The sequence below is a fragment of the Carcharodon carcharias genome, chromosome 6, assembly GCF_017639515.1.
Source record: "Carcharodon carcharias isolate sCarCar2 chromosome 6, sCarCar2.pri, whole genome shotgun sequence".
Classification (NCBI taxonomy): domain Eukaryota; kingdom Metazoa; phylum Chordata; class Chondrichthyes; order Lamniformes; family Lamnidae; genus Carcharodon; species Carcharodon carcharias.
Genome location: NC_054472.1, coordinates 13,261,780 through 13,276,878, shown reverse-complemented (window position 1 = coordinate 13,276,878; position 15,099 = coordinate 13,261,780). Strand labels below are relative to the sequence as shown.

The window sequence follows — 15,099 nt, the reverse complement described above, 5'->3', positions numbered from 1 at the left end:
AACTCGAGGCAACTTTGATGGGATATTAATGTGCAAATCCAGCAAGTTCTTAAAAATAACAAGCCGTATAAGGACGAGATGCTGTTGGTGTGAAGCAGCATAAGTTGATCAGCAAGTTTGGAGATTTGTAACTCATGGTATAGATCTCAATTCCCTGAATTTACCTATTTGCACATTAATAACACCATATGTCATTAACACACCATAATTTTTCCAGCAGGTTCCGGCCCAATGTTTCAGGTCGATGACCTTTCAAAATTGGATCCATTAAAATGACTATTTTAAGAGGCAACCTGTGTTTGCAACACAGGAGATCCATCCATTTAATTGAATTTTTGAAATTGTCAATCTAGAGTGCAGGACCCACAAAAACCAACCATTACTGGGCTGGTGAAACGGTTCTTGAGCTATTCTTGTCTTTTAGGAAAATGTTTCCATAAACCTGAACCGATGATGTTTTTCAGAGTCACCATCATTCCTAACAATTGCTCAGCAGCTTATGTTCATGGTTATAATGGAAGCTAACAAGCCTCACAAGCTGCTGCATGTTCCCTAATTTGCACTGAATCTTTGATTCACTGATCTGCGACCGTCCATGCTTTTCATTAAGCAAAGTGAGAATCAGGACACAGACTGACATTAACTTTTGATTTAACTAACAGCCAAAGAAGTCACATTTTTTTTATTACGTTGTAAGAAATGCAAACAAAATAAAGTAAAATTTTAAAAGTTCATGAAGTGAATAAATCACTTTGTGTGAGTTTTCCAACTATAAACACAAAATTTTGATTCAAAATATCTTTTTATGCCTGTGGCATCAGTTTTGCAGAAAATCTTGAAAAGCAGCATTTGTTTCCTTGAAGTTTCAGAGAAGCTACCCCCACTAAAGTCAGCAAATAATCTTTAAACTTCACATGTGGATAATTTAAATGCTTGCTTGTGTTTCATCCAACAGCAATGCTCATCAGAAAACACTCCACATCAGATTATTCCCCTGAATTCATTTAACTTCCTGCTCTACCCTTATTCCAACATCCCCTGGCCCAAATGCCAGCAGAACTTCCCAACAGGAACATCCGTGACTGCAATAGAACAGTAGTTTCCATCAGGGAAAACTTGAAAAGAGAAGGCCAAGAATTGGTCTATTAAAATTATGAAAGGGTTTTAAGGTAGATGTAGATGACATGTTTCCATTTGTAGGGGAGACCAAAACTAGGGGGCCATAAATATTTTAAAAAAGCAAAATATTGCAGATGCTGGAAATCTGAAATAAAAACAAAAAACCCTGGAAAAACCCAGCAGGTCTGGCAGCATCCGTGGACAGAGAAAGAGAGTTAGCGCTTTGAGTCTGTATGATTCTTCTTCAGAGCTAAAGAGAAGTAGAAATGGTGCTACCAGGCCTGCTGAGTATTTCCAGCATTTTTTCTTTTTATTTTAGGTCATAAATATAAGATAGTCATTATTAAATCCAATAGGAAGTCCAGAAGAAAGTTCTTCGCCCAGAGAGTGGTGAGAATATTAGCTCACTACCATAAGGTGTAGATGAGGTAAGTAGCATAAACCCATTTGAAGGGAAGCTGGACGAACATATGGAGAAAGGAATATAATGTTATGCTGATATGATTACATGAAGAATGGCAGGAGGAGACTTTGTGGAGCAGAAACTCACATGGACCAGCTGGGTCAAATGGCTGTTTCTGTGCAGTGAGTTTATGTAATTCTCTGTAGCCAGGGGTAAGACGTCAAACAGTTGAACTGCTACTCAACCACAGTAAAATGCATACAAGCTCACTGCAAAGCAAAATTCAAATCAAATCCTCTGCTATAGTTAGGAGGTTTTGCTCTATAAATCTGTAGTAGGCAACTTCAAGTTAATCCCTGGCCCCAGGTTATTTGCAACAGCTGCTCCGCCACAACAAACTCAAATTAGTTGTTACTGGTAAACAATTAAGAGACTCCTTTTTTAACTGTTCGTCACTGTCAATTGGAATTTTTGATTTGTTGCTGGAAATTATAAACCTCTCAGCATTTGTATTTATTTGGCTGTACACTGACTGAAGTTATTGTAAAGTTTAAATATGGTCATCCTGTACTTTGTCAAAAAAGCCTGCAAAGTTCACAATTGTAAGTGGGGCTTAAGGTTAAATGTCCAAGCTTAGCCTTGGAGATGTCACTACTAATATACTGATAAGAGATTTATGATTAAGAAAATCAAATTACTTTCATAACATGGAATGGTGTTTACTCATCACAGGATCATAGAATGGTTACAACACAACAGGCGGCCACTGGGCCCGTCATATCCATGGTAGCTTTCTGCAAGACCAACTCAGCTAGTCCCACTCCCCTGTCTTTTCCTGAAACCCTGCAAATGCTTTCTCTTCATATACTTATCTAATTCTCTTTTGAATGCCATGATTGAATCTACCTCCACTGCACTCTCAGACAGCGCATTCCAGATCTTAACCACTTGCAGCAAAACTTTTCATGCTAAGTACTGTTATGAGCATATAAGCCAATTTTTTTTAAAAAGAGAACACAGAACAGAGGTTCCAAGAAGAGAGACAATACAAGCTGTACTGCAGGGCAAGGATGAAAGTTGGAATTGTTTTCTAACAAGTTTGGAAATTATGGTATTTGATTGTTATATTTGTATGTTATACAGTGCAGGCAATACTGTGATTTTTATCTTGATAGAAAATAATAAAAGCCAATTATTCCAATGTTCTCATTGTGTTTGCTTATGTCTGAGTAAATCTCACAGATGGTATTTACCAACACTGGAAATGAGTGATTAGGTTGAAAGCACTATTTCACTTTGTAACTTGCGTATTTCTATACACCAAAAGGTTATTTCAGAACATTAAAGTTTTCACTTACCCCAGGTACAAATGTAAAGAGGTTGTACTTCTGGTTTTTGATGGCATTTTTTGGATATTTTTCCTCGCTCTTCTCTGGATGTCCCAGCCATACCATGCGAGCTTTAAGCTGTTTTTTTCTCCGACAGATGTTAGCAAGACAGTCACAGCAACTGAAAGATACAAAATATCTAAACGTTCAACCATGCTTCATGCAGCAGAAGTAAATTCCCATATAACTGTTTTCATGTTAAATTAACATATTAAATTATTGGTTTAGTACCAACTGTTGATGACTTCAAAATGTTTGCTTACTTCCCAGGTATATTTTGTTTCAGAGCAATTGTTCTCGAGTCAGTGAAAATTGCTCACAAAGAAACTCAGCATTGCTGTCACATGTCAGTAACAAATAATCTATTCTGTTTCTGGCCAGTCATTCTATTCTTCCAATTTGTGAACTTTCCAGGAGGTATGAATTGAAGGAACTAGAATATCAGCCATTAACAATCAAGATTACTCCAATTAGTACACAAACTTGCATGCTAATTCTGATCCCCTCAATTTCAGGATCAGGACCATGTGTTTCATAGTCACATTTAGAATACTGTATTGGGAAACAATGAAATTGGTATGAATATTAATGGTTTTCAAATTAATTTTTTTTGTAATCTTGACTTTACAAGTTGATAAACTCTGGGTAAGATTATAAATTCTACCATTGGCATACATTTCCCATTTAAGGAAAAACATGCTACTCACCACAAAGTAAAATTTGTGATGAACACAGTGGGGATATGAAATCTAATTACACAGAAGTAAAAATAAGTTACAATATAAAAACAGGGTATTCAACTCTTTGACAAATGCATCTCATCACATTTATCCTGTTCCCCTATCCGTTCTGCCCCTTTTCCTTCATCTACCTTTCCAAGCTAATCTTGAATGTTTCTTGCATCCAAGGCCACATGTTTTTGGTTCACAGAAAACAAAATCAAGGACAAAATCTGAAATCTGTAAAAAATCTTGGCATTCCATATAAAACGGAATTTAACTTACATAGCAACTGTAAGTTGGTACTTTGTGTCCCTTTCCTTGTTCTCTTGCTTACTTTTCGTCCCCAACCCTTCTCTCTCTAATCACCTTCACAAATATGAATCAGATAGGGAGGAAAAGGTTTTCCAATTTAAATCTACTACCTTTCGTTTCCAAAACTAAAGCAACCTTCCAGAAGCAAAGAATTTGCATCCCAATTCTGGAAAAAATGTTTTGCTTTAGAATTTTCATCTGTAAACAGTAAGTTTTGAAAATGCACATGTCAGCCATCATGAAGATTTTTGATAAATCTCTGGTATTAAAAATACATGAACTGAATATAATTATGTTCTACAGAATTTCTACAATTGGTGCAACAGAACTTTCTTCTTGTAAAATTGATTAAGCAATACTACAAAAGCATACTTGATTTCATCCCCTTGTGAAAGTTTAATTAGATAACCACCACACTTTCAACCTCTACACAAAACAGACATGCATTTATAAAGGGTGTTTATAAAGTCTTTGTGCAACTTTAAATACTGTGGATGTATACATGATAAAAGCAAATTGTTAGCAGCAGTGGGGAGGTGGTGGCGTAGTCGTATTGACACTGGGCTTGTAATCCAGAGACCGAGGTCAATGCTCTGCGAACCTGGCTTCGAATCCCACCACAACAGATAGTGGAATTTGAATTCAATAAAAAGAAAATCTGGAATTAAAAGTCTAATGATAACCATGAAACAATTGTCAATTGTCACAAAAAAAACCATCTGGTTCACTAATGTCCTTTAGGGAAGGAAACCTGCCACCCTCACCTAGTCTGACCCACGTGACTCCAGATCTGCAGTAATGAAATGATCTAGCAAGCCACTCAGTTGTATCAAACCACTAAAAAGTCAATAAGTCATGAAACCGAACGGACCACTGGCGCCGGAAATGACAATGACACTGTCAAACCTGCAAAGTCCTCCTTACTAACATCTAGGGCCTTGGGCCAAAATTGGGAGAGCATACTCTCAGAATCATACTTTACCGATAATGTCCCAAACACCATCCCTGGGTATGCCCTGGCCCACCAGCAAAACAGACCCAGCAGAGGTGGCGGCAAAGTGGTATGCAGTCGAGAGGGAGATGCCCTGGGGGTCCTCAATATTGACTGCTGCTGTGGCCCACAGGCAGGACTCCAGACCCCATGAAGTTTCATGGCATCAGGTCAAACATGGAAACCTCCTGCTAATTACCACGCACCACCCTCTCTCAGCTGGTAAAACAGTACTCCTCCATGTTGAACATCACTTGGAGGAAGCAGTGAGGGCGGTAAGGGCACAGAATATACTCAGGTGGGGGACTTCAAGACTGGCTCACTAGCACCACTACTGACCCAGCTGGCAGAGTCCTAAAGACATAGCTGTTAGCCTGGGTTTGCAGCAGGTGCTGAGAAAACCAATAAAAAGGGAAAAACATACTTGGCCTCATCCTCATCTGTCCATGACATTATCGGTAGAAGAGGCCACCACACAGTCCTTGTGGAGACAAAGTCCCGTTTTCACTAGTGTGTGGCACTACCACCATACTAAATGAGCAAATCTAAGAACTCAAGATTGGGCATTCATGAAACGCTGTGGGGCATCAACAGCAGCAGAATTGTACTCAACTACAACCTGCAACCTTCTGGTCCAGTATTACCCCCACTCTACAAGCCAGGGGATCAATCCTGGTTCAATAAAGAATGCAGGAGGGCATATGAGGAGCAGCACCAGGCATACCTAAAAATGAGGGGTCAACCTGGTGAAGCTATAACACAGGAATGCTTGTGTGCCAAGCAGCATAAGCAGCAAGTGATAGATGGAGGCGAAGTGATTCCACAACCAACGGGTCAGAAGGTCAGATCCAAGCTCTGTAGTCCTGCCACATCCGTTTGTGAATGTGGTGGACAATCACTGGAGGAAGCGGCTCCACAAATATCCCCATCCTCAACGATGGAGGAACACAGTGCATCAGTGCAAAAGATAAGGCTGAAGCACTTGCAACAATCTTTAGCCAGAAGTACCAAGTGAATGATCCATCTCAGCCTCCTCCAGAGGCTCCCAGTATCACAGATGTCAGTCTTCAGCCAATTCCATTCACTCGACATGATACCAAGAAATGGCTGAAGGCATTGGACACTGCAAAGGCTATGGGCCCTGACAATATTACGACAATAGTGAAAACTTGTGCTCCAGAACTTGCCGTGCCCCTAGCCAAGTTGTTCCAGTACAGCTACAACACTGGCATCTATCCAGCAATGTGGAAGATTGCCCAATTACGTTCTGTGCAAAAAAAGCAGGACAGATCTAACTGAGCCAATTTCTGCCCCATCAGTTTACTCTTGATCATCAATGAAGTGATGGAAAGGATCATCAATAGTGCTAAAAAGTGGCACTTGCTTAATAATAACCTACTCACTGACACTCGGTTTGGGTTCCACCAGGGTCACTCAGCTTGGGTTCCACCAGGGTCACTCAGCTTCTGACCTCATTACAGCTTTGGTTCAAACATGGACAAAAGAGTTGAACTCCTGAGGTGAGGTGAAAGTAACTACCCTTGACATCAAGGCAGCACCTGACAGTGGCATCAAGGAGTCCAAGCAAAACTCGAGTCAATGAGAATCGGGGGAAAACTCTCCACTAGTTGGATTCCTACTTAGCACAAAAGATGATGATTGAGGTCAATCATCTCAGTTTCAGGACATCACTACAGGAGTTCCTCAGGGTAGTGTCCCAGATCCAACCATCTTTAGCTGCTTCATCAATGACCTGCCTTCCATCATAAGAAGTGGAGATGCTCGCTGATGATTGTACAATGTTCAGCACCATTTGTGACTCCTCAGATCCTGAAGCAATCTATGTCTACATGAAACAAGACCTGGACAATATCAGGCTTGGGCTGACAAATGGCAAATAACATTCACCCCACACAAGTGCCAGGCATCAACATCTCCAACCAGAGAGAATCTAACCATCACCCTTTGACATTCAATGGCATTACCATTGCTGAATCCCCCACTACCATCTTAGGGGTTATCATTGACCAGAAGCTAAGCTGGACTAGCCATATAAATACTGTGGCTACAAAGAGCAGGTCAGAGACTAGGAATCCTGTGGCTAATTACTCACCTCCTGACTCCCCAAAGCCTGTCCACCATCTACAAGGCACAAGTCAGGAGTGTGATGGAATACTCTTCACTTGCCTGGATGAGTGCAGCTCCAACAACACTCAAGAAGCTTGCCATCATCCAGCACTAAGCAGCTTGATTGGCACCCCATCCACAAACATTCACCCCATCCACCACTGACGAAGTGGCAGCAGTGTGTACCATCTACATGATGCACTGCAGAAACTCAACAAGGGTCCTTAGGCAGCACCATCCAAACCCATGACCACTATCATCTAGAAGGACAACGGCAACAGATACATGGGAACACCACCACCTGGAAGTTCCCCTCTAAGCCAATCACCATCCTGGCTTGGAAATATATCGCTATTACATCACTGTCGCTGGGTCAAAATCCTGTAACTCCCTCTCTAACAGCACTGTGAGTGTACCTGCACTACAGAATCTGCAGCAGTTTAAGAAGGCAGCTCACCACCACCTTTTCAAGGGCAATTAGGGATGGGCAATAAATGCTGGCCTAGCCAATGACGCCCGCATCTCGCAAATGAATTTTAAAAATGAAAGCATTCTTCATCAAGTTTTTGTAATGACAATGTATTTAATGCTGTTAATGATGCTAATGTTAATATTAATGGTAAAATAATGATAGTAGTTTGAAAAATCCAATATAAAGACGCACCACATAACATCACAGTTTTAATGCTGAAGCCTAGACATTTGAACTGTATTGTGTTTAAATATCCTGGGATTTACTAACCAACATCATTATGTCAGCAACCTCATCATAACTACAGGTGGTTCAAGGTTCTCAGCACAACTAGAGGTGAACAATAAATCCAACCTTGGAAATGCTATATCCAGAAAGCAAGGTATTTAAAGATCATTGGTTGAAAATCAGCACGGGTGTACTCAAGATCAGTCACAATGCACAAATGACTTTATTAACGGATGCTTCTTCTGTGAGATGTGGGCTTGGCTACCACCCCACCCAAGCATGGAGCATGCTCTCTACCCTACAATACGGTGATGATTTCAGAGTAAATTGATGATATTAGAGTAAATTGTTTGGAAGCATTTCATCAGCTGAGTATGGACCCAGCAGATAATGGTGTACTATGTCAATAAGCAGATCTAGACTACTGGCCTTTGGTTTTGGATCTGGAGGTAATAGTATATCTGTATGATAGATCCACCATAAAATACCCTTGGATTTCAGTGAATTTATACTGTGAAAGGTAGATAATACCTTTTGGAAACAAATTCAGACATAAGTTAAACTTCATTGAACCGATAAAGAAAACTCATTCCAGCATTGCTACAGCAACCGTACTTCAACTGTACTCTCACATAGCATATGGATAAAAGTATACCCTTGAACACTTCAGATAGGTAAATTGGTGGCATAAGAGTCCGTCATTCAGGAGGCTGCATGCAACAGACTTAAAACATAAGTTTTACAAAACATTACAAAAACTTGATGAAGAATGCTTTCATTTTTAAAATTCATTTGCGAGATGCGGGCGTCATTGGCTAGGCCAGCATTTATTGCCCATCCCTAATTGCCCTTGAAAAGGTGGTGGTGAGCTGCCTTCTTAAACTGCTGCAGATTCTGTAGTGCAGGTACACTCACAGTGCTGTTAGAGAGGGAGTTACAGGACTATAGTAGGGGTTGACCAAAGCGGGTCAGATTAAGTTTGAGCGCAAGTCAAAATGGCTTCAGTGGAAAATCACACCAGAACTCTGCATTCATAAGTGGCAACCTTTCCTGATGAGAGTGTAAACAGTAGCAAGCTGCACCGACAATAAAGCACACACCGCAAAACCGTTGTAAATACAGACCCTATGAACACCAGGCAATTAATTCAACAAAATTCATCATCACTGGTGCATTCTCCATGGCAACACCTCTACCAATCAATCAGCACTCTCTTCACATACAGTATAAATTATTGTCTTCCCCCTATATTGGTTGAAGTGTCCTGAAGCATGTAAGATGAAAAGCTTCAACATAAAACTTGTATTTTACATAGCACCTTTAACAAGAACAAAACATCCTAAGACATTTCACAGGGGTATTATAAAATAAGACACCAAGCCACATCAGGCAATATTAGAGCAGATGACCAAAAGCTTTGTCAAAGAACTAGTTATCAGAGAAGGTCTTAAAAGAGAAACAGAGAAAAAAAGAGAGATGGACAGACAGACAGACAGAGAAGTTTAGGGAGAGAATTCCAGTGGTCAAAGGCCAGCACAGCCCCGAATGGTGGAACGATTACGAGAGGCAAGAATCAGAACAGCGTCTATATCTTTTGAGGGTTGCAGGGCTGGAGGAGATTACAGGGAGAAGGTTGTATAAAGCCATGAAAAAGCAATCTGAAAACAACGTTGAGAATTTTCAAGTTCCTTAAAGGGGGAATTCCCTGCTTATTCTCCCTTTTCTCCTGATCAGATAACAACAAATATCTGCTTTCAACTGCATTTTATTTACCACCTGATAAACTGAAAAACAATGTTATGAAAAATTGTTTGGAATTAGCCATAATTATATTAGTTCAATGGCTGGTTTTTGTGCCATTAACTTTACATTACTGTCTGTGTTTTTTTTAAAAGATCACATTTTTCCTATAGATCTGTCTATTTTATATCCATTATTTCATCGCCAAGTTCAAAGTTTGACATTTCATACAAAAATTTCATCCACACCAACGTTTGACCTTCATTATCTTGTCTCACTTGTTAGATGCAGGTGTTTCCAGATCCTACTTAAGGGACACACTGTAATCATAACCTCCATTACTAGTCACAAGGCAGCTGATCTTATTCCCAAAGCCTTCATTCTTGAATGTTTCGATGTTGTTACTTTTCATGAATTTTTTTGATCAGGTAAAAGCAACTGATGTTATATGGACACTATCTTCTATTTAAAGATAGAGTGAAATTATTTGTTTTAAAAAGCTGAAACAGAATTAGTAAAAACTGCTGGTTTGTATCTCAAATATCATTTTCATAAAATAAAATGATTCATCATTCTCCCCACCTGGTCAAATACTCAGACAAAAATGTTTCATGGTTTCGGACTCTTGGGCAAATCAGGAGGTATGGAGATCAGGCGGAAAGTTGGAATTGAGGTTAAAGATCAGCCACGATCTTACCGTATGGCACAGCAGGCTTGAAGGACTGTATTAGCTACTCCAGATTTCATTTATGTTCTACATTTTTCAATTTTTTGTAACACAGCAATTCTGCATTATCTTGAAACTGCCAAAGAAATGCAGTAGTCAATGGCCATCAGAAAAGCTGTGTAAATAAGGCCACTGTTAAGCGTGTGCCCTGTTAACCCCATATCTTTAAATTATCTCATTGTAAGCAGAGAATAAAGTCATCAATTCTTCACATCAGCCACTGCCTCAGTATATTAGGTTCTAATTGCTCAATGAAGCATGATTGAGAAGTTTTTTGTGGTACTGCAACCCATTACTGTAATGTTCTTTTGATATACCACAACCTTTGATATAGCACAATTTAGACAGGGAAATTGTACACCACTTATGATACTGACAACGCTTGCATTTTATTTAAGTATCGTAGAAAAAACTAGTGTGCTAATGCACTAAGCATGCAAATTACACCTCAGAGTATCCTCATTTCAATTACAATAGGCAACATGATAGGGTCTATATCAAGTACTGTACATGAAAACCAATATCAGGGATATAATCTGCTGAGAAGATAATGTGTATTTATCGCAAATCTCCTCTATACAACTGTAAATTTAATAAACTAAAAAGGTTGAACACAAATTGGTAGGGTGCCAGACTCATAGCCAGAAGGTTGCAAGTTTGAGTTCAACAACTTGCCTATCAAACAAATCTATTTGCCTCATTTGGGAGAGGTTCATTTATTTTCAGCCAGGCTGGTATATGAATTTCCATATTTAAAAAAAAGCACAGTATTTCAAGTTCCACTTGAATTTGACCTCCTAGCTACCGCGTTTGTTGTAACCTAACTTAGAAGACAAGTGAAAAGGTGCAATTGAATAGACAGGGAGCGATAATGACCTGGAACTCGCTGCCCGCAAAGGGGGTGGAAGCAGAAATGATCAATAATTTCATAAGGAAATTGGGTGGGCAATTGAGGGAAATAAGCTTGCAGGGTTACAGGGATAGAGCAAGAGAATGAGACTGACTGGATTGCTGTACGGAGAGTTGGCATAGGTTTGATTGAGTCAAATGGCCTCCATCTGTTCCATAAATGACCATGAGTTATGAAATGGGCAGTATCTGAAGAGTTTACTCTATTGAAAGACCACCACATAATACTTTGAACGTTAGTATTATTTAAAAACTTAATTCCCAAAAGGCTAATGAATATTATGTATGAGTTCCACTACATAATCTGATTATGTGGCCCATATTCAGTTTGTTTGCTTTACAAATGGTGATTATTTAAATACGAGTGGCATAAACCTAAATTAACAGAATCTGTCTCTAGCTTGCCTCAAAATATTAAAAATTAGTTGAGATCTTTGATCAGCAAGTTACTTAATGAGCCCTGTTTTAAATTCTGCGCAAGTGGGCTGGTTTGAACGAATTAAAATCTCACCCATTATTTCTGTCTTGGTGTCACACACCCATAACAAAAACAGAATTACCTGGAAAAACTCAGCAGGTCTGGCAGCATCGGCGGAGAAGAAAAGAGTTGACGTTTCGAGTCCTCAAAGTCGAAACGTCAACTCTTTTCTTCTCCGCCGATGCTGCCAGACCTGCTGAGTTTTTCCAGGTAATTCTGTTTTTGTTTTGGATTTCCAGCATCCGCAGTTTTTTTGTTTTTGTCACACACCCATCTTTGGTCTTCCATTTTGGACCTTTATATGGATCATTTTTAAACAGACAATCCTTCTAAATCATTCATTTGCTCTTCCCATTCATTAACCACTTTGGTGCGTTCCCTACATTCCAACAGTGGCTACACTTCAGAAGGTATTTCATTGGCTCTAAAGCACTTTGAGATGTCTGGTGGTCATGAAGGGGCTGTATAAATGAAAGTCTTATCTTTCTTTCTAAAAATTAGTTGCTTAAACAAATCAGCAATCTTGAAATTCTTCTCGAACAGTGCTATCGGCTAAATTGAATTGGACCCTGGGGGCAATCTGAATGTTTGATTGATAAATAATAAAAATGGTCAACAACCACTCAACCTTTCTGAACTAAATTTAGGCCATTTCCAGTTAAAGTGCTCCTGAAATTTGGGGCCATTAAGGGCATACTAACACCATGACTGGAGCCTTGGCATAACACACGTTCATTTTGCACTGATACAGCAGTTAAAGTGCAAATAAAGCCTGAGTTTGGAGTCATGCTTGACCTAGAAAAGCAACCCTTGATCCAATTTGTACAATACAGGCTTAACACTAGCTCAAAGCTGCAACTACTTTGTACCAATGTTAAACCAACCATAAGAACATAAGAAATAGGAGGCGGCGGCTATTTGGCCCCTTAAGCCTACCCTACCATTCATAAGAACAACTCTATTTTCGTGCCTGCCCCATTAATCCTCAACTCCATTGCAGATCAAAAATATCTCATGCATCTCAGATATCATTCTTTGGTTTGGAATGATTGAGGACAGTTTAAATCAGGTAATACCAAAAATAATTCTGACTGCAATGAAATATCATAAGCAGGCTGAGGCACAAATTGACAATACAAGTTACAATAGGTTGTAGATTAGGATTTACATTGCAGTTTTAACTTGTGCATTAATAATTGACCACTGAAGATTCCACTAGTTTTTAAATGCGCGATGGGAAATAGGTCAGCATATTAGATACATATGTGCTAATTATAAATGAAAGTACAATACAAAGGTTAATAGGCATTTCATTAATGAGAGAAGCTGGTTAATGAGACAGTCTTTTCAAATTTATTCCATATATGTTCTAATGGTGCACAAACCTGTGGGGATCATTTGACAAAAAGTCAACTTTACAGAGGTACAGCCCTTTGGGTGTGGCAATGATGAAGGGGGACATAGTCCCATCAATTTTCTTTGGCACTCCCGGAATTGCCCATTTCCTCCCCCCAAAGTTTTCATATTGGATTTATGTCTGATTTTTTTTGGTTGTCCCAATTCTTGGGTAGCATTAAATTACTGGGATAGCAGATTTACAGTTTAAAAAAAAGTATTTTTACATCATTAACTAGGACGGCAAATTCAGTAGATCTTTATGTCAGATAAGATTTATCAAACATAAAGCATCATTCTGGGATTTGTGAGATGTGCACGCAAGTACTGGGGGGGGGGAACGTAATTTTCCAACTTTGTGTCGCTGCTGAGCCTTTCCACCAACAGCGCAATCAGGATTAACTCCAGGGGTTAAACAGCTTTAATTATTTTGCAACACGTGCCTTCATTTACTTCTGAATGCCTCCTGGCAGCATCAACATATATTACTCAGCAAAATCCAAAATAAAATCTGCAAGCTGGCAGTCACCATCGAAATTTCCCATTATTTTCTAACTTTGTTACTGGCAGCAGCTCCACAATTGCCATATACATGAGACAGAAGTGCCTGTCTGTACTCCGTGTCACTTCTAAAGCTGGCTCTCTTGTGTTACCAGCTTTTCCTATATCATAGGTAGCACAAGTCATACATTTAATCTACAGCATTTCTGATTTTGAAAATAATACAAGCCATAGAAGTTTTGCTGTCAATTTCTTATCCAATTATTTTCCTATTGGAACAGTTTTGTTGTGCAGTCAATAAAACTAATGGTTTCCAAATAAAATGCTAATAAACAAAGGTTCGGTTTCCTCTTCACCACCCAAATGCTACATTCTACATCTTCATGGGATCTGCGAGTTCAGAACTTCAGAGCCATTTCTAGAGTCAATCCACGAGAAACCCACAGGCAAGGTTTCCATAAAGCCAGAATTACCTGCAACAGAGCCAAGCACTAGAACATATTTTCATCAGCCAGAATTTCTGACACCCAGCCTTCCTTCTCCAGGCCATTCACCTGAACTTCATATTGCTCAAATTAGATGTTTAGTTGTCTCTCACCAAGATATGACAATTTTACAAACTTAAGATTTAGAATTACAGTGCTTCTCAAGTTAAAATGTTTTGAACATTGCACAGGTATAGCTAAAATATTAAAATGCAAAATGTGATGAAAATCAAGCAGTGTAATTGGCTGCTGCGGATCATTTGTTAACTTCATTCAATTTACAAGAGTACAGGCAAATTACTCACGGACTATGTAAGGCTTGTAAATGCAAAATAAAGCTGATGCAGCCAAACTGACAAAAACACACTTCTTGAGTTTTTGCACTAACAACTTACATTTATATTGTATCTTAACAGAGGAGTGAGATCACACAGAAATTGACAGAACTAAAGCAGGAGACATTGGGGCAGGTGAGAACCAAAATGATCAACGTGTATTTATATAGCTCCACTAACGTAGTAAACATTTCAAGGAGCTTCACGGGCGTATTATTGAACAAAATCTAACAGCAAGCCATATAGAGAGATAGTAGGGCAGATGATGAAAAGCTTGATCAAAGGTTTTAAGGGTTGTCTTAAAGAAGAGAATGGGATGGGGGAAGTTGAGCAGTGGACAGAGGGGAGAGGAAATTTCAGTTTAGTCCTGAGGCAGCTTCTGCATCATGGACTGATAAAGATTGGTTCCTAAAGCACCATCGTTTCAGAATTGCAAATGGTCAGTAAAAATGTTAACTGTGAATTTTCAAAACTACAGTTCTATATTACTTTATACAGATTGGCATTTTACCAGGTTTCTGCACAACAAAAAAGGTACGAAATAATTGTTTGAAGGCACATAGGCCACTTCATTGACCAGAATAATCCATGCATTAGGTCTACTCCTTCACTTCATATGGAAATAACATTCGATGGTACTATTTCCATATGGATAAAGTGTTTTTGATAACTAGATAGATGAAAATCTCATGACAGAGAAATCAATCCATGTTGAGGCCCCTAGAGTACAGATCTATATGTACGAAGTATTGCTAATTTCACAAGCT

The 15,099-nt window shown here is 39.2% G+C and overlaps 1 protein-coding gene across 5 annotated transcripts in view; it reads right to left on the bottom strand.

Annotated features, from left to right (window-relative positions):
• atp9b (ATPase phospholipid transporting 9B) overlaps positions 1-15,099 on the bottom strand; it is a 273,915-nt gene that overhangs the window by 210,012 nt on the left and 48,804 nt on the right. For all 5 annotated transcript variants that reach the window (XM_041189970.1, XM_041189971.1, XM_041189974.1 and 2 more), the window contains one exon: positions 2,881-3,031. In XM_041189970.1, coding sequence (XP_041045904.1) covers positions 2,881-3,031 — 151 coding nt within the window. The remainder of the gene's footprint in view (positions 1-2,880; positions 3,032-15,099) is intronic.